This window comes from Hyperoodon ampullatus (genome assembly GCF_949752795.1).
Source record: "Hyperoodon ampullatus genome assembly, chromosome: 2".
Classification (NCBI taxonomy): Eukaryota; Metazoa; Chordata; class Mammalia; order Artiodactyla; family Ziphiidae; genus Hyperoodon; species Hyperoodon ampullatus.
In genome coordinates this window covers 158,045,823-158,066,027 of record NC_136915.1, presented here as the reverse complement: position 1 = coordinate 158,066,027, position 20,205 = coordinate 158,045,823, and the positions used below count along the sequence as shown (strand labels likewise).

At 39.4% G+C, this 20,205-nt stretch overlaps 1 protein-coding gene across 3 annotated transcripts in view; it reads left to right on the top strand.

The window, feature by feature from the left end:
* Positions 1-3,157: 3,157 nt before the first annotated feature.
* Positions 3,158-20,205, top strand: part of RGL1 (ral guanine nucleotide dissociation stimulator like 1) — a gene marked incomplete at both ends in the record, with an annotated part of 177,216 nt that continues 160,168 nt past the window's right edge. For all 3 annotated transcript variants that reach the window (XM_079698317.1, XM_079698315.1, XM_079698312.1), the window contains one exon: positions 3,158-3,289. In XM_079698317.1, the coding sequence (XP_079554443.1) occupies positions 3,158-3,289 (132 nt within the window). The remainder of the gene's footprint in view (positions 3,290-20,205) is intronic.

Genomic DNA, 20,205 nt, shown 5'->3' with positions numbered 1-20,205 from the left:
AGTGCATGGGGGAAGGGGCATGAGAGGGAGGTCTCATTCCACCAGTGATGAGATAAAGGGTAGGGGTTGAAAGCCTTCTGAACTGACCTAGGAGAGAGAGCGTGAACTTGGGAACCCTACAACTTTCTAGCAGTTACTTAATCTCTCTGAGTCAAATTTTTCATCGCTGTAAAACTGTGACATTTACCTTGAAGCATTATCATATGGACTTGACATAATGTGGAAAATACTTAGCGCAGTGACTGGGATGCAATGGGAACTCAATAATATTATGCATATGGTCATTTTGTATGTGTGAGTGAGGAAATGTACTGAATATGGGTGAAAAGGCCTCAAGTCTCAGGTAGGGTGGAGGATCTCAAAATGCTTGAAGAGCCTCATAAGAGCTGGCTGCCTCTCTGCATCCATCCTAAGTTCCCAAGTACTTTGGAATGGTTTAAAACTCAGAATTGCATCTTCTCCCAAACAGGGTAAGGAACAATCTGTAGGAAGTCAATACACAGTAGAGTTCAGTCTCTTACACTGAAAATTTGCCAACTTTGACCCACACTGTGGAGATGAGAAAGCAGCTGTGGGCAGACAGTAGAGGAAGAGCCAAGGGGTCACTGGGCTGTATTACACTTACAGATGTCCCATTGTTCACCCTGAGATGCTGCAGTTTGTCTATTTTATCCAGCTACGTTTCCATGATATACAGAGGATACAGCCAAAACCATTTTATGTAGTTTTTCCACTTTGTTTTGATTTATTATTTGTGGTTTACAGTATTATCTCCAATAACAACAATGGAATTTCCTTCCCTACTAATTTGGCCTGTTTCCATTTTGCCTGTTTATTTTAATTTCCTTTTTTTGGACTGAAACCTCCACATGACTCTCCTCTGTTTATTTCCTTGCATGTATGTGTCAGCATCATTTATGCCCACTCAGAAGAACTTTGTTCATTAATTATAAAGGTTCTGTTTCCTGGTTCCTAGGAGAGTGTATTAAGTGCTCCATGCTTCTAAGTACTTCACAATGGTTTCCTCATCATTGCTCTCTGCCAGCAGACTGCTTGCTGTCCATGGCTTACAGGTGGAGCATGTGAGGCAGAGAAGTAACTTGGCTGCAGAAGACCCTTCTCTCGAAAATTCTGACCTATCACCCCTGCCCAGCTTATCAACGCCGATTTCCATTTACTTTTATTTGGGCAGTAGGTTATGTGAGCATAAGACCTGCTTTTTGCAGACATGCTCAGCTCCTTGAAGACATTTCCAAGAAAACTACTCTGTTGTTAACTAATGAGCAATTGCTGCTTGCAGAATTAGCTGCCTGGGGGTGCAGGATGAATGTTAGACTTGACCCTTTCTTATGAAGAGCTTACAGCCCACTAAGTCAAAAAAAGTTGAAGAGAAGGAATGATTCAGCTTTTAATCTGTTATTTGAATGTATTAGATCTGCTGCCTTATTTTTACTGGAGTTTCATGATTACTGAATTAACGAATCCATCAAACATTCATTTAGTACTTACTCTGTACATGACATCATCTCTAGTGTTAAGATGCTTGAAAGACCAGAAAGTAGATATAAAGTTGAAAACAAATAATTATAATAAAGTGTTTTAGGTGACATGATAGAGATCTGTCCAGAGTATATATAGAGACTAACAAAGGGGGAGGGGCCTTTATTCTCTTGGCGTGGTGGGTGAAGGGGAGGTGACACAAACAAAGGCTTAATGATCCTAGATGTATCTGAGATCCATAAGCACTTTCTTTTTTTTTTTTTAATAATAAATTTATTTATTTATTTTTGGCTGCGCTGGGTCTTCACTGCTGTGCCTGGACTCTCCCTAGTTGCGGTGAGCAGGGGCCACTCCTCATTGCGGTGTGCAGGCCTCTCACTGCAGTGGCCTTTCCCGTTGCAGAGCATGGGCTCTAGGCACACGGGCTTCAGTAGTTGTGTCACGTGGGCTCAGTAGTTGTGGCTCACGGGCTCTAGAGCGCAGGCTAAGTAGTTGTGGCACATAGGCTCAGTTGCTCCGTGGAATGTGGGATCTTCCCAGACCAGGGCTCGAACCTGTGTCCCCTGCATTGGCAGGCAGATTCCCAACCACTGCACCACCACGGAAGCCCCATAAGCACTTTCAAAGGACTGAAACAGAATAGCAGAGGAGGCAGCCGGGCATGGCGGGAGAAGGGAGGCAGAGGAGGCCTTGGATGCTGTGTTAAGGAGTTTGGACTTCATTCTCCGGGCAAAGTTTTTGGTAGGTAGAACATCATTATCAGATTTGCTTTTTAGAAAAGTTACCCTGAGAAGGATAGACCCGGGGGACGTGAATGGAGGTAAGGAGACTCCTTAGGGCAGTATGGTGCTGGGCAGTCCTGACGTGATTCTGAACAAGCCAATGGCAGGTAGAATGATGTCAAGGAAGTAGACTTCATAGAATTGTTATCAATTTTTAGATACTGTCTCTGCAGCAACTGCTGATGAAACGGAGGCTCAGGAAAGTAACACAGCCAATAAATATTGAAGAGAACCTTCCTCTGTGCTTCCACTACAGTTTGGAAACATGATTACTGAGGCATTTCACACATTATGCTGTAATACACTGTGTTGTGATTGCTTGTTTACAGCACTTTCTGCCCTGAGACAGTAAGCTTTTTAAGGTGAGGGACCAAACTACCAAATTATTTGTGTATGCCTTGCATGGAGCCTCGAATAAATAAGTGTTTAACAGATGTTTGAAGAGGAAAACTCCTGACACCAGAGCCAGTGCTTCTTCCACATGCACTGTATGGCATGGAAATACGAAAATGTCGCTCAGGCTTGTCTTACGTCCACCCATTTCCATTTCTCCCACTGAGGGGCCAGAGCAAAGTGACAAGCAGATAGAACAGGCAGAGGATTCTTTTTACTTTGCTTTACAATTTTTATTACTTCGTCCATTATCAGAATGCATCCCTGCCTCCAGATTCCTGCATTAAAATACCAATCATGAATATCTAAAACATAAAAAGTGGCCATAAAAGTTGGTGCCTGTTGTTGATGGTCTCATTATCCACAAATCAAGCATGATCGTTTGCTTTCCTATCTCTTTTTATGTTACTCAGTGTTTTAAACTGGATCCCACTTTATTCTTCCAAACAGATCCGTAATGCCTCCTGCCTGGCTCTTTCAAGATGGAGGGGAAGCCCGTGGGACAGCCTGCTCATGTGGTGTCTAAACTCAAACTTTCCCCCAAGGTAGAAAGCACAGGACACTGGCTGGTGGAAGATCACGCTCGGATATGGGAAGTTTTAAAGACAGAGGAGGTAAGACAACTCTAAGTGACACAGTTGGCGCAATGATGGATTTTCTTAGACTTGAAATTATCATTCTTAGTGTAGCCATTATCATAGGCCAGCTTGGCAATTTTTTATTCGGGGGCCATAGGCACAACCACAGCTGGAGAATAAGAAGTCAGGGGTGTGTCCCTTGGACATTAATAATACTCCACAGTGATTCAGCCAAGGGAATTAGCCCTGACCGATAGGGCTTAAAATATACAAGTAGACATTGTCCTTGTAGAATCCTACCAAACCTAAATGAGAAATCAAATCGTGGTGAAAAAGTTGATTCCTAAGGATCAACTAACACATGTGGAATTATATAAATTCATTCCTTGACAGCACGAGGCTAAGTATCAGTTAGGGCTCTCCAGTTGCAAGCAACAGAAATTGACTCTAATTTAAAGAAAATGGGAAATTATTGGAGGATATTGGGAGGCTCACAGAATTGATAGGAAGTTTGGAGAACTATGTTTGGAAACAGGACAGGAACCAAGTCAGCAGACACTACTCAGAGCCCTACTCCTGGTATAAATTCCACAATGGTCTCTACCCTCTCCTCATTCTCACATTTCTCTGCTCAAGATGCAAAGCCATGGGAGTGAGGGGGTCACTGCCAAGCTTAGTCACATGTCTTTCTGTTGGTTATTCTGTAAAGAGAAAAGGAATCTCATGAGAAATCATTGTACCAAGTCCTCAGAGCACTTGTGTTTGGTGTCCAAATCTCTAATACCTGCATGTTGTGACAATTCCAATCTAAGAAACTAACATAACAACTACAGTCTTAAACGTGTGAAATCCAGCCAAAGAAATTGTAAACACTTTCTATGGAAATACTTGCACAACTATTTTTTTTTTTAAGCAATAAACCTCTGCAGAGAGCTCTTGATGTCTTTGTGTATCTTACCTAACAGGGCCAAGACTAGGATCAGATAAGGGAGGTGCTGAGGGTACAAAATTTAAGGAGGCGCTCACTCTTAGGTTTGTGTCCTGCACTTGCACCAACTTGAAAGTTAATGAGTCCTGATATTTTGCATGCTAGATGACTTGCTTGCCTCACCCTAGTCCTGGCACCCAATTTTATTCCCCTCCCTCTTTACCCAAAGGTAATCACTAGCTTGAATTTGACGTCTATCATCCTTATGCATATTTCAATATGTATACTGCATACGTGTTATCTGTATTTCCAATATATAGTATTGATTTACATCTGTTAAGTTTTACATAAGCTTTATACTGTATATCTACTTCTAAACCTTGCTTTTTTTACTTAACATTTTGTTTCTATTTTATCTGTTTTCCATGATGATACATGTAGTTCTAGTTTATTCATTTGAACTGCTTTTTATACTCTATTGATTAATAAGGTCAAATTTGTTTATCCATTTTCTTGTTGATTAACTTTGTTTTTTTCAATACAAGGCAGTGTTATACATGTTTCTAGCATAGACACCTAGAAGTGGCATGTTGGATTATAAAGTATGAAAGCCTTCAGTTTTACTAGTTATTACCAGATTTGTCTCCAAGATGGGGACATGAGTTTATATCCCCACTAAAAGCATATGAGAATTGTCCCTACTCTACATTCTCCCAGTTATTGATATCATCAAACCTTTAAATATTGGTTAATCTGATTATTTTGAAATGGGGCCTTCTTGTTTTAACATGAATTTTTTCCATATGGATAATCAGTTATCCTCATACCATTTTGAATGTCCATCATTTCTTCTTTAGCTTGTAATGCTATATTTCTTGTATCATGTTTCTTAACATACTCTCTGCTGATGTGATACTCCTTCAACTATTCTAGCTTTGAAGGAAACCTGGATATCTGGTACGGCATGTCCCTCCACTGAGTTATTGCTCTTCAAAATTGGCTTGGCTGTTTTTGGAACTTAGATTTTCAATATGAATTTAGGATGACCTTATTAGGTACTGCAAATATGAAGAAAAAACAAAGTCTGCTGGGAATTTGATATGGATTGCAATAAGTTTGTTGATTAATTTGGGGGAGTATCAACATATTTATGATTCAGTGAATATCTTGTCTCATTGTTGACTTTAAAAGGCATGCTTCAATATTTCACCCTCAATATTTCACCAATATTTTATCCTATACAATTTTGCTGTAAGATTTTTATAACAAAGGTTAAGGAAGCTCCTTCTATTCCTTTTCTTTTTTTGCTAAATGTTAATTTTTTACATTATAATATTTGATACCTACAAAATAATATACATGTAACTTATAGTGTATAATATTAAAACAAACACTTGTGAGCTCACAACCAACTTAAGAACTAGAATTTTACTGATTTGTTGAATCCTTATGTGTAATCCTTCACATCCTTTCCCCTGGATTCCTTTCCTTACAAAGGTAACCATGTTCTTGAAATCTATGTTTAATCATTCTTTGGCTTTTAAACAGTTTTATTCCATACATGTGTATCCCCCCAAAATATTGTTTAGTCATATAAGCTATTTATATAGTCATATATATGTGTGATATCTGATTTCTTTGGTGACTTATTTCTTTCACTCAACCTGTTTCTAAGATTTTTAAGACTTACAACATTAATACATATAGTAGTAATTCATTAATTTTTACTGTTGAATAATATGCCATTATGTGGTTATACCATGACTTATTTATTCATAGTTATGTTGATGAACATTTCAATTATTTAGTTTTTTTTTTCATTATGAACAATGCTACTGTGAACATGCTTATACATGTCGTATGCCCCTGTATAAGAATGTCCCTATTTTCTAGGTTAATACCTGTTATGTGGAAGTTCCATCTTGCAAGTTATTGCCACATTGTTTTCCAAAGTGGTACAAGTTTACACTCCCACCAGCAGTGCATAAATTTCCCCCTATTCCATATCCTTCCCAAGTTTTGGAATTGTCAGATTCCTTAATTTTTCCAGTCTAGTTTGTATAAAATAGAATCTCATTCTTTACTCGTTTCCTTTTTGCATCTCAACCCCATCTCTGATAATTTTTCTTTTTCTTTTAGAGTTTACTTTTCTGAGGGTCTAACTTTAGCAAAAGTCTTTCTTTGTGTGTTTTATTATTATTATTATTATTATTTGGTTTGAAGATGTCTTTATTTTATTTTATTTTATTTTTGCGGTATGCGGGCCTCTCCCTGTTGTGGCCTCTCCCGTTGTGGAGCACAGGCTCCGGACGCACAGGCTCAGCAGCCATGGCTCATGGGCCCAGCCGCTCCGCGGCATGTGGGATCTTCCTGGACCAGGGCACGAACCCGTGTCCCCTGCATCGGCAGGCGGACTCTCAACCACTGCACCACCAGGGAAGCCCAAGATGTCTTTATTTTAAGTGCAGTCTTAGAATGATGGTTTAGATGGATATAGAATTTCAGGTTACTTTATCTCAGTACATTGAAAATATTCCATTGTCTTCTGCTTTCCATTGTTTCCATTGTAAACTAGCTGAAAGTCTAAGTTTTATTTCTTTGAATATACAGATCTTCCTTGACTTACAATGGGGTTACATCCTGATAATCCCATCATAAGTTGAAAGTATCATAAGTCAAAAATGCATTTAATACACCTAATCTACCAAACATTACAGTTTACCCTAGCCTACCTTAAATGTGCTCAGAAAACTTACCTTAGCCTAAAATCATCTAAATGCAAAGCTTATTTTATAATAAAGTATTGAATATCTCATGTAATTTACTGAATACTGTACTGAAAGTGAAAAAACAGAATGGTTTTATGAGTACAGAATGGTTGTAAGTGTATTGATTGTTTACCTTTGTGATTGCGTGGCTGACTGAGGGCTGTGGTTTCCTGCCGTTGCCCAGCATCATGAGAAAGTATGGTATTGCCTATTGCTAGCCTGGGGAAAGATCAAAATTCAAAATTTGAAGTATGATTTCTACTGAGTACGTATCACTTTTGCACCTTCATAAAGTTGAAAGAATGTAAGTTGAACCATTGTAAGTGGGGGGCCATCTGTGATGTCTTTTCTCTCTAATTACTTAGGTATTCTCTATATCTTTGCTGTTTTGCAGTTTTACTCTTCTGTGTTTAGGTGTGGGTTTCTTTTGTTTAACCTCTTGAAAGTCATAGGGCTTCCCAAATATATGGATTGGTGTCTTTCATCAGTGTGGAAACATCTCTGTAATTTTCTTCCCTAATAATTGCTTTTGCTTCGTTTTCCTTCTGAAACTCCAAGATTTATGCTCATTTTTTCTTACGCTTTGCTCATGTCCCTTAACCTGTCTTTCAGAGTTACTATCTTTTTTCCTCTCTGTACTGTATTCTGATTAATTTTAGATCTATCCTCCAATTCACTAATTCTCTCTTCAGTAGTATCTAATTTGCCCTTTAATCATTGAGTTTTAAATTTCAGTTATTCTATTTTTTACTTCTAGAAGTTCAGTTTTGTTCTCTTAAAATCTTCTAGTCATTATTTTAGTTTCTTGCTTCCTATTCATATTTTTATTTTTAAAGACTATTTGTCAAGACATTTGAAGAGTATGAGATTTTACACTGTTTGCAAATTAGCTGAAAGAAGACATGAGACTTGTCTCAGAGACAAAAGACTTTATTAGTCACAGGAGAAGCAGTAGCCAGAGTGTCAGCATGTTTGTTTTGGTTCCCTATGTCCCAGTTCCTCCAGGAATGTCACAGAGAGGCCTAGATAGCTGCTTGCACAGGAGAGGATCACTGACCTTGGGGAACTTGCCAGTTTATAGTAGACAGTAAGAAAGCCTACACTTTCTCCTCGTGAGACATTACTTTATCCTTGAAGGATACTCACTGCAAACACAGACCTGAAAAATGGTCCAGGTAAAGATCAGCTAGAGCCTTGGTTTTCTTGTTTTGTTTTTTTTTGTTTGTTTGTTTTTGGTTTTTTGTATACAAAGCAAGACATGCAGGAACAAGAGAGACTCATGGAGGAGCGTTTCTGAACAATATTAAGTGTAATGGTTTTATATTCTAAATTGGCAATTCTGATAGCTGTGAGTCTTATTCAACTATCTGTTTTTTCTTTTGGCTCTGGAACTTGGTGTTTTGGTTCTTTGTGTATTTTATGATTTTTGAAAGTGGGTTCATTTTTCTTGGAATGAAAGGAGTTTTCTCTGGAGAGAAATTGCATTTACTTCTGGGAGCACTATCAACTGGAAGCACTTTAAAATAAATTCTTAGCTTGAGGCTTTTCAGACCACTCAATGTGAATATAGGCTGGAAACCTATAGATATGTATGCTTGTGGTAATTAATTCTAGGGGGAAATGACTCCCCTCTCCCTGCCCCTATCCAGAACCGTATTTCAAGATAAGCAATTTTCCTTGTGTTGTCATGGAGGGCATGTGGTTTAATGCAATAAGAGTTTATTTCTCAATCCATAATAACCCAATGTAGGTGTTTCTGATGAGAATGAAGCTTTTCTCCATATAATGATTCAGGGTCACAGATTACTTTATTCTTGCAGCTCCACCATCCTCTGGGGCCTAGGAATCTTCTAAGTTCAGATAGTAATTAGCAGAAAAAGAGATTGAAGAAGACACACCCAGCTCTTAATCTTCTTAGACCAGAGTGACATACATCATATCACTTTACATTCTATCATCCCTGAGAACTAATCCCACTGTCCTATGTGGATATGAGGGAGGTGAGGTGGGGAAATATAATCTCTGGCTGGGCAACCACTTACTAGTGATGACTCAGTACTCTGGAAAGGGAAGCACAAATTGAATTTTGGCGGGCAGTTAAATAAGTGTCTAGGGCTTCCCTGGTGGCGCAGTGGTTGAGAGTCCGCCTGCCGATGCAGGGGAAACGGGTTCGTGCCCCGGTCTGGGAAGATCCCACATGCCGCGGAGCGGCTGGGCCCGTGAGCCATGGCCGCTGGGCCTGTGCGTCCGGAGCCTGTGCTCCGCAACGGGAGAGGCCACAACAGTGAGAGGCCCACATACCACAAAAAAATAAAAAAATAAAAAAATAAAAAAATAAAAAAAAATAAGTGTCTAGCAAAAAACAAAGCTTAAGTTTACCTGGTTAAGCCAATGCCCTCTAAATGGAGGCTGACTTCAGTGCTTATCTCTGTAGGTTCTTCTTTCATATAGGTTTGGCTTTTAAGAGTTCTTAATTTTTTGTCAGCCTATCAATATACTGAAAAAGGCATTTTAGTTTTATTTTATCAAGCATTTTTTAGTTGTTCTTAGGGGGAGAGTTAATTACAGTATTCAGTCCACAATACTGCTGGACATGTGAGTCCTACACTCTTTCGTGAGTTAAAGTGTGTCTTAAAAATATATGCTTTTTAAACTTTTTTTTTTTTTAAGTATTTCACTTGGTCAGAACGTATCATCTAGATAATGTTGAATCTTTATTATTTTTGGCCACATTTAGTTAAGTACCTTCTTACACAATATTTATAACTGACTTCTTAGAATCATTTATAAATTTTATGTAGGCACAAATCAGTTTGTCAAATATATTTCAATTTAAAATATTATTTCATCTTTAATGTATTGATTAATTTTAACTATTCTAAATGTACCATTAAATATAAATATTTAATTGTTAAATTATAAATAATACCTGCATATAGCAGAAAATAATGAAGTTTTTGATGAATGATCAAGCATGAAACATAAATGTCTTTATAAAATCTCCGTATCTTTTTTTTTCAATTTTTATTGGAGTATAGTTGATTTACAATGTTGTGTTAGTTCCAGGTATACAGCAAAGTGAATCAATTATACATATATATATTTCCACTCTTTTTAAGATTCTTTTCCCATATAGGTCATTACAGAGTATTGAGTAGAGTTCCCTGTGCTATACAGTAGGTCCTTATTAGTTATCTATTTTATATATAGTAGTGTGTATATGTCAACCCCAATCCCCCAATTTATCCCTTCCCCCAGTAACCATATGTTTGTTTTCTACATCTGTGGCTCTATTTCTGTTTTGTAAATAAGTGCATTTGTACCATTTTTATAAAATCTCGATATCTTTTATTTTTTAAAATGAGCAGGGGAGCAGTGAGGAGGTTGGACATGTTTTTGTGGTGATGAAAATGTTCTGTCATTGATTGTCATGGTGGTTACATGAATATACATATTTGTCAAAACTAACTGCACTATGTACTTAAAATTGATATGTTTTATTATATGTCAATTATGCCTCAATAAAGTTGATCTTAAAAAATGGGCAATAGGTTGGGGGAACAGCGTTAAATAAATCAATAATTGCAATGCAGTGTGATGAGTGCTGTAATAAATACATCCACAGGTATTTTCAGAGCCTACAGCAGGGAGCTGTAGTCCAGTATGGGTGTGAGTAAGCTTATGTAGGTGTGGGTGTCAGGGAAAGAAAGCTTCCCAGAGAGGTAAGACTTGAGTTCATTCTTAAAAGAAAAGTAGAAGTTAGCCCAGAAAATGGGATTTCAGAAGGGGAACCAGAGCAAATATTCCTGGAAGAGGGAAAATTGTACAAAAGGGCAGTATTAGAACATCCTGCAGTTTGGAGCATCTGTAGCAGAAGAGAAATGACAAGAGATGAAGCTGCTGAGAAGCACCAAATAACAAAAGTCTTATACGCTTCACTTGGATATTCAGAAATTGTCCTGTGGGCCTTGGGGAGTCGGTAAAGGGTTTCAGGAAGGGGTAGTGACATGGTCAGATTTGTTTTTTAGAAATGCTGCTCTGTCAGATATGTGAAGGGTGGCCTAGAACACTTCAAAACCGCTCTTGGCCACTTTGGTGTCCTTCTTCTCTGTCCACGCTATGCTAGGGATTATTTGGGGTTGTTCTTTTTTTCATGATGGGAATTCTCTCTTTCCAGCTAGGCTGTCTGTCCTTGAGACTGTGTCCATTAATTTGAATTCTACTTCACATAGAAACCCTAATGCACTGGCATACTGCTGGACACAAGTTGAAATAAATACCTGATGGTTGATTGATGAATCATTTTCATAATGATTCTGTAATCATGTAATCATGATTTCATAGTAATATGTTGTTTCTCTAAATTTTAACATCAACCAAAATACTGCCATCTCTGGGTACAAAGGTGATTCATTTGATTCACCATTGTATAGCACTAAGTGGTAGTGTTTTTTTTTGTTGTTGGTGTTGTTACTGATTGAAATTGCATCAACTCATTCATTATACACTGGACTTATCTGTGCTCAATGTCTTACTTTTGTGAGAAGGCTGCCAAGATAAGCAATATTCTCTGTGGCTGTGAAACAGAGATGTTCTCTGTGTGAAATTAAACTAGTGAATGCCTGTATGGAGACTCTCCCTCTCAATCCAGTGCTGGAATGTGGGCCCACATTGTAACATCACATTCTTGGAGGAAGAAATAGTATGTGTTCATCATGCATACTTTGGAGATTAAATCATACTCATCTGAGGGATAGGAAGAGAGAGAATTTTTTAAAAAAAGAAAAACTGGATGACAATTTGGACAAGCAGTGTGTGTGTATTGTATTCATCTCTGAAGAGTCAGCTCTTTGCTGAACTTAAAGGCTATGGTTCGATGATAGCGCTAGGCTTCTTCTTTGTGATACTGAATGACTTCTTCTTCTCTCTGCCACAAATTTTAACATGAGGCAAAGGGATAGAAATTTCCTGCCTAGGACCTTATTAATATATAAACATGCTTTGAAGTGTTTTTACTGAGATGAGTAAAGTAGACATTATCATCAATAGTGAAAAATGGAATATTGAGACCTAATAATATTCAATTGGGGTCTGTAAGGGAGGGAAAATATCATTTATTGAGCACCTACTCTGTGTCAAGAACTGTCTTTGGCACTTTTATATTCATCAATATATTTAATTGTCACAGCCATAGGGACATTTTTGATAAGGATTTTGAAGATTAGAAGTTAAGGCACATGCTCAAAGATACATAGCTGGTAAGTGGCAGAGTAAGATTCAAACTCAAGCTTGTCTCTCTTCATTTATACTCTTACCTCCTCATGAAGCTGTCTACCAAAATTGTTTAAATCGACCTGATTCTACATTTGGTTTCCCTGCCCAGACTTCAGCTTAATCCTGGCCAGGGCAGCATCCTCAGCACAATAAATGGTACCAGTCTTGCTCTCCTAGGGCTTGGCTCAGCAGTGTCTCGTGGGAATAAACACCAACGTGCCCACTGAGTCATAACTCTCCTTCATTCCTCAAAGTGTTGTCTAAATGTGTGGCTGAGTTTCCATCTCAGTTTTCCATGTAGTATCCAGGTATCCCATGGAGACTGCACCCTGCCCTTAACTCCGTCCCATTTAAATGGGGCCTTAAACCTCTGCTAAGCTCTTCATAGCTCTTTTTTCTGCATAACTGAATACTGCTCCGCATACTCGAAGCTATTGACTGGAGTCCAATTGTGTGAACAGTCTGATTGTTTGGGACCTGGGTATTTTCACCCATTCCCTGAACTACTGTTGCTTCCTTGGACATTAAAGCCTGCCAGAATCACATCAGAGTTTTCCTATGCCCTTGAGATACTGCTCACCAAACAGTCTGCTATCACCATGGGGCACAGACCCACTATCAGGGAAGTCTCTCTAGCTCCAATCTACCCACGTTGTATCTTCATAGTTTTACCCCTTGGCTCTTGCTGCCAGAGTCCCAAGTAGCCCCATGTAAGACCATTTGAGTTATGGCATGAGGTTTCCAATAAGCTTCATAGTCTAAACTAAAAGGGGATACCCCTGATACCAAATGTTTCATATTGGTTACTTTTCAGTGTTGGTGTTAGAAGGTGCTCAAGTATCACCTCTTCAAGGAAGACATCCTTGACTCCTCTGGTCAGGGTTAGTGACCCTACCGTGTGGTCCCACCTCTGCTTATCTATCTCATAAGACTCATCACATGAATGGTACTTGTATGTTTATATATTGCTGTCTCTCAAACTAGAATGTAAGCTTCTCAAGGGCAGGGCCTCTGTCATATTCATCTGTATATGCCAATATTATTCACAGTGTTTGGCACTTAGTAGGTGCTTAAGAAGTATTTACCAAATACAGAAAATATATAGAGGAATTAAGAGCATGGACTCTGGAGCTAGACTTGCTGTGTGACCTCATTAAATTTCTTAATCTCTCTGTATTTCAGTTTCCTCATCTGTAAAACGTGTATACTAATAGGTTGTGAGAATTAACTGAGTGATATTATGCAAAATGCTTAGAACAGTGCTCCTACATAACAAGCAATAGATGCAGACTTTTATTATTATTGAATGAATCAGTGAGGGGGGAAGAGTACAAAATGTTACACCATACTGGCCTACTAATTTTACAATAGTTGCATCTGACCCGTGCCGTCTAAGTTCAAGATTGCCCCCATGTTCTGGAAGGCCTCACACTCTGGGATCCTTTTTATGTTTTTAAATTACTATGGGATTTGAACTGGTAGACACAGCTGCCTGGCTCCAATGAGACTGCCACCACCAAGGTTCCTATGGGTGATCTTTCCAGGAGGAAGACAACCCCAACTAAACAGCACTGTGTTGAGATGTGCAGATAATTCCAGGGAGTGGCCAGATAGGGGGGTTTCCGAACCACTCAGCTCCTGCCTCTCTCCCCCGTGTGTGAGGGGGGACAGCACTTGAGTCAGCAGTGTGCTCCTCAAGGGCCTCTTTCTGAAAAGGAGTAGGCAGGCTGGGTTCTAAACCTTGTGTTATCCTAGCTGCTGACTCAGTTGCTCAGGTGACCATTTGAGTGGGAAAAGGCCAAGCCCTTTTAGGAGGAGAAAATTGTTATGTAGAGAGCTTTCTCCTGTAGAACTCTCTTAGACATTTGCAACCAATTTAGCTTGTTCTGTTTGCCTCCCAGTCCTAGAATGCACCATGCCTTCACCGTATCAGACATGAACATTTCTTTGCATTTTGCTACAGAGAGTAAAGGAAACTCCAGGTGAATTTAGGAAGGAAGGAGGGGAGGAAGGAAGCAAGGAAGGAAGGAAGGAAGGAAAGAAGGAAGGAAGGAAGGAAGGAAGGGAGGAAGAAAAAGACCAGTTTCTTGAGGGCCTGGAAATCATTCCTTCATGGGGCTTGCATTCATGTGGGTCTTAGGTCTCCAAGAAAAAGTTTGCAAAGCAGTTCTGTTTCAGCTCATTGTTTTCCAAAATGTGTTCATTGTAAACCTCAGGGTCTCTTTTTATTCCCTTGAAAACTCCATGGCATCAGGACAAGCTTGGCATGAAGAGGCAAATGATGGGCGGAGAGGAGCTTACACACTGGAATAGTGCCCATGAAAGGGAAAGAAGTGTCTTCTGTCCTTTAGGCTTATCTCTCCTTCGAGGGGACAAATATGAGAAAGAAGTGACATTATTTAAATTTGCCCTTGGATTACAAATGTTGGGTATTTGGGAGAGATTCAATTCCTTCCCACAGCAGTGAGTAGCTAGTTCAAAGGCCCACCCTCTTTCAGGGGCCCAGAAGAGGAAATAGTTGAAAACTTTCACTATAAACTCTTCTCTTATGACCTGGCATCTGAGAAATTTACCTGCTTTACTTGATGAAAAACCTGGGTCTAGGAACCTGAGGAAACTTTATAAAAAAAAATTTTTTTTTGGCCGCACTGTGCAGCTTGTGGGATCTTAGTTCCCCGAACAGGGATTGAACCCAGATCCTCAGCAGTGAGAGCACGGAGTTCTAACCACTGGACCGCTAGGGAATTCCCCAGGAAACTTTATAGACGGAGGACATTTCAGAAAGGTAGAGATTTAGGGATGGTCACTGGTAGGAAAGGGTTAGCATTCTTTAAAAAATGGCACTCTGATATCAGGATATTGGTAGCCCCAGTGCATTTGCACATCATGCTGCCATCTCTGTTTAGGGTACCCTTCCTTCCACGTTGCCTAGCTAATTCCTATTCATCCTTCAGACCCTGGCAATCTCCCCTGATCTCCACAGACCATGTTGTATGCCCTTGTCATTTTTTTCTTAACTTTTTTTAAAGTACCCTGTGTTTCCTTTATGTGCATTTATCACATTATATGGCAATCACTTATGTTATATTATTTTCCAGTATACTATGAGCTCATAACGTGAGGAACTGTGTCTGCTTTATTCAAAGTTACATCACTACCTGTTGAGACATTTGTTGAATGAATGAATGAATGAATGCATGCATGCATGAACAAAGGAATGGACGGATAAACAACTATCTCATGTGTTAATGCTTACTCTGAGAACACCCAAGTGACAGAATTTCTAGGGGGTAGTGGTGTTTTCTCTGACATCATAAAAGGACAGACCCAAGGCCCAGAACCATATGATTTATTCTGTGGCTTCTACTTGCCAATAATAGGAACCATTAGAATTTTACAGGATTTCCGAGAAACCAACACCATTTGTGTATAGAAAAAAATACAGTGACAATAAAAGCATATAGCCTGATGAAAAGAGTCCACAGTAAGCAAAATAACCTCTCCACCCACTCTTGTTTACCCTTATGGTCAAACCATGCTTACAAACTAACTTGTTGCCTCAGAACATTCATTTTAAGTAGGATAGATGCAATACAAGGACAAATCTGAATTGTTTCAAAGTAAAAATGTTGATCAAGGAAGCTAAGAATGGCAAAAAGACTTGAAACACTGTGATGGAAGAATCATGCTCTATCAATCAAGGTAGGAGAAGTTATTTTTAAGGAATCATGGAGGGTGGTAGATATGGGAAAGCAAGAAAGAGCCAGGATTTCAAGTGGGAGTCCAGAAGTATTATAACTTACTAAGAGAAGTCCAAACTGCTGACAGCACTGTCACAAAAAAATGAGTGATTCCCAAACACTCAGGACTTACTGGAAGAAATAGAGCCAGCCCTTTGATACAAAGTATACATACAGGGACAGGCAGTTTCTCTGGGGGCAGGGAACAAGGTGTCATCCATTTTCTGAAGGGAGACAGGGAACACAAGAAAGAAGGTGCAGGGGCTTAACCGTACCCTACGTGAACTATAGGGCCACACACATGCCGACCGTTAAACAATCGTAAGAATTTGAACTGAGAACCTACAAGATATACTGAGAAAGCCAAATTATTTATCCCTACGTTTCATATGTTTAACTGTTAAGACAAAAATATAGGACACTGTAGAAATCATAAGTGACAGCCAAGTTTTAAATATGACTCTTAAATATCTAGCCACCTTGTAAAGTCTTTTCATACCACAACTACAACATTATAGTCCTTGCAGGACCAGGATAAACTTTCAGGGGCCATCTAATGTGAATGTAGCTTGTCATTTTTCATCCTTAACCAGTGTGAAGTGGGGGTAGGAGGAAGTCTATTCAGCCTTTAATGCTATTTTCTCATTGCCTTGATGGTTGCATGTTTCTTTTGCATTGGAGAAACTTCCACGGCATTATATCACCACTTAATTTATTCACAGCTAAATTATTCAAAATGCTTGTGAATGCAGTGCCCTGATTAACTTAATTTTCTGCACATTTATGAGATAGCACACACCCTTAGTAGGCACTTAATTGATGTTTTTTAAATGAATAGATGAATAACATATGTGAAAGTACATTCTCTGGCTCAGAAAGTGCAAGTGCCTTCCAGATAAGGATAGGATTTGAGGATCTAGACAATAAGGGGTAAAGCCCCATGGATTTGGATTCAGTTAGAATTTGGTTTGAACATGGTAGTAACGTTTACTGGGTGTATTCTCTGAGGCAGTAGTTAATCGTCTAAGTCTTAGTGTCTTCATCCATAGAGTATGGATAATAATATTCTCTTAGGACGGTTGAATATGGAGTATATACAAACCTAGGACAATGATTAGTATGTAGCTAGTGCTTAATAATATTGTTTCCATTTTTTTTCTCTCTAGTTAAATCAGGACTGATCACAAAATCATTTGAGTTTTGGCCCTTTGAAAATAGTCTTGACTAGACTGGAAGTACTATGCAAAACTGTTAACATTTGTCAATTTCAGATGGTGGTAATATGCACACGATTATCCATTTGTATTTCTCTATCTTTTACAATTCTAAAAATTAAACATATCAAAACAAAAGGGTTAAATAAAATGACTGCTGTCATTAAATAAAGAAAACATCTAAAATAAATTAATCCCTACCTTAGTAAATATAGAATAGTGAAATTGAGTCATTTACTCAATAAATATTTGTTGAGTACCTACTATGAATAGGACTGATAAAACCCCTGCCTCAGGGAGCTTACAGTCCAATGAGCGATACAGATTTTTTTTTTTTAATGCACCGTACATGTGATCACGACAATTAAAAGGAAACACAGGTTTTAAGGGAGCATATGTGAGGTATATTTTTACCTAAATTTGGGAGGTTTGGAAAAGCTAAGAGTAATTAATAATGTGTAGGAGTTAGTGATATATAATACGAGACATGGAGAATGACTAGGGTGAACTACACCAAGGGATGAGGTGGGGAAGGAAGTCCTTTGCATGTGCAGAGGGAAAAGCATGTGCAAAGGCATAGAGGTTAGAGGGGATGGAGGAATAGAGAGTAGTTCAATATGGATGGAAGATCGGGTTTAAGGCAGGAGGTGTTGGGGGACATGAGGCTTGAAAGGAGGGCAGGGGTCAGATCATGAAGGGCCATGAAAGCATTGTGACTCTGGGGGAGAGTTTGTCCTCCAAATGTCAAGACCCCTGTCTGCCACTGTTGGGGGGGGTGGGTCTCCATTTTTGTACCAATGTTGTTGGTGGTTAGGAACTGATAATTCAGTGCTTAAAGACTAATGGAATGCCGTGTTTTCTGGGGAGCCTGAAATTATGTTGCTGTTTTTAGTGGACAGAAATCTTTACTCCAAGTGAATAAAATGAGTATAGAAGTTCTGTCTCCTCCATATTTCCAACCTAAGAACTTTCGTAGATGGCTTGAAGCTGTCCTGAAATGGTGTCTTGTACACCATTTCTGCCTGCCATCAACAGGAGATTGTTAGCAGTGACTTGTTTAATATCCTCCTGGACTTACAGTGAAACAGACTTGAATGTAGCCTTTGGGAACCTGATCTGTAAGTAGATGAGCTTTGTAACAAAAAGTTAGTTTTATCATATTTTTCTTAGACTGCTGATGTCCTCTTGCATCAGATGGATCATGTTTGTGTCCCTGATCTTGAAGTTATCCAGAGTTTTTGGAACTAATAAATAATTTTACAATCTGGAAGATTTTTCTTTTAATAAAAAGAATGGCATTTGTCTATTATACTATGGAGCTAGGAAGAATGGAGTTTGAAGAATCTGGAACACAGTCGCACTGGGACAGAGACAAAGAAGGATGATTACATTCTAATGATAGTCATTCACATTATCTGATCATGTTCAGACACAGGACCATTACACATGGTCTCATAATGGAAAATAAATGGGCCAGACAATTCAGTATACACAAACCAGCTAGTGACCTTGCCAGTGACTCCTCAGGAGGGAGTTGATAGGAAAACGGATGATCTGAGATTGTGATTTGCCCAAAGTTGCAGAATAACGTCATTATACTCTAATTCCCAACTCCGTGCATTTGGTATTTCACAACTGTTTAAGGGTCTCAGAGACTCTAAGCTTTGCAAACTCTTGTTACATGGTAAAGTTCCCAGATGCTCTCATTTGGGAGTATTCTTTTTATTGTCATTTGAGTTCTTCATAATGAAGTCTTTCCTTCCTTCACTCCCTGCCCTGACCTGCATCTTCCTTTCATTGAGAAAATTGACCTTAACTTTGGGGGTGGGATGTTTGAGGGGGCAGATCATCTAATAGTTGGTTGTACATGTCCAAGAAAATCTTTAAGCTACACCTCTGGGTAGCATTTTTCTTTCCTCCAGTTGTGTTATTTTTCTTATTTAATGTGATCAGTAGTTCAAAGCAGGACCTATTTATTCTTGGCTCAGTTTCCACCCCACTGGTTATGACTTTTAGATGTATATGTGGAATCTTGTTCTCAGAGGAAGATCTAAGGAGGCTCTGTTATAAGTGTGGGTTAACCGCCATAAGGCACAGCTGGTGCAAATCAGCATGATGCAGCAATAGCTTAGGGTTATTGGCAGAGCCTGTGTTTAGAATTATATAGTAGAGAAGAAAAGAGGCTCTGTACTATAGGATAGAGAAGAAGGGAAAAGCTAGGGAGGGAGAAGGGGGATATCAAAGGTAAACAGGAGAGGGAAGACATTAAAAGAGTAGCAGTTTTCCTAGTGACCTCATAGATAAGTAGTGAGGAGGAAACTATATACACTGTGTACAGTTCTACTGATAAAATGATGTTCATATACCATCCTCCATGGTTTGCAGGGATTGGGGGCACCTTATTTTAAACTATGTTTCTGTCCTTTATCAGGGTAAGCAGGGGAATATGGGATAGCTCGATAGCCCGTGGAGAACTGGGAGAGGCTCTTGAAAGAAGCTGGGAAGCATAGAAATTCTAGGATGGAAAAAGGTGTGGATTCCATATCCCAGATTCTCTGTCCTCAGCCTGATTTGATGTATGTCATCCATGGTTCAGCCACAAGCCTTAGGTTTTTTTGTTTTTTTGGGGTTTTTTTCTTTTTCTTTGCTGTACGCGGGCCTCTCACTGTTGTGGCCTCTCCCGTTGCGGAGCACAGGCTCCGGACGCACAGGCTCAGCGGCCATGGCTCACGAGCCCAGCCGCTCCGCGGTATGTGGGATCTTCCCAGACCGGGGCACGAACCCATGTCCCCTGCATCGGCAGGCGGACTCTCAACCACTGCGCCACCAGGGAAGCCCAAGCCTTAGGTTTTAGATCAAGATTTACATGGTCAGCATAAGTCTCTCTGAGTAGGGTGACATACTTTCTCAGATCACTCCAACCTCCACAGAATTAGCTGTATCTTTCCTTGAGGGCTGGCTTCAGGCTCCTCTGAAGGCAAGTGAGCAGTGGTAAGTGGAGGAGTTTCTGAAAGAGAAGGTCCCATTC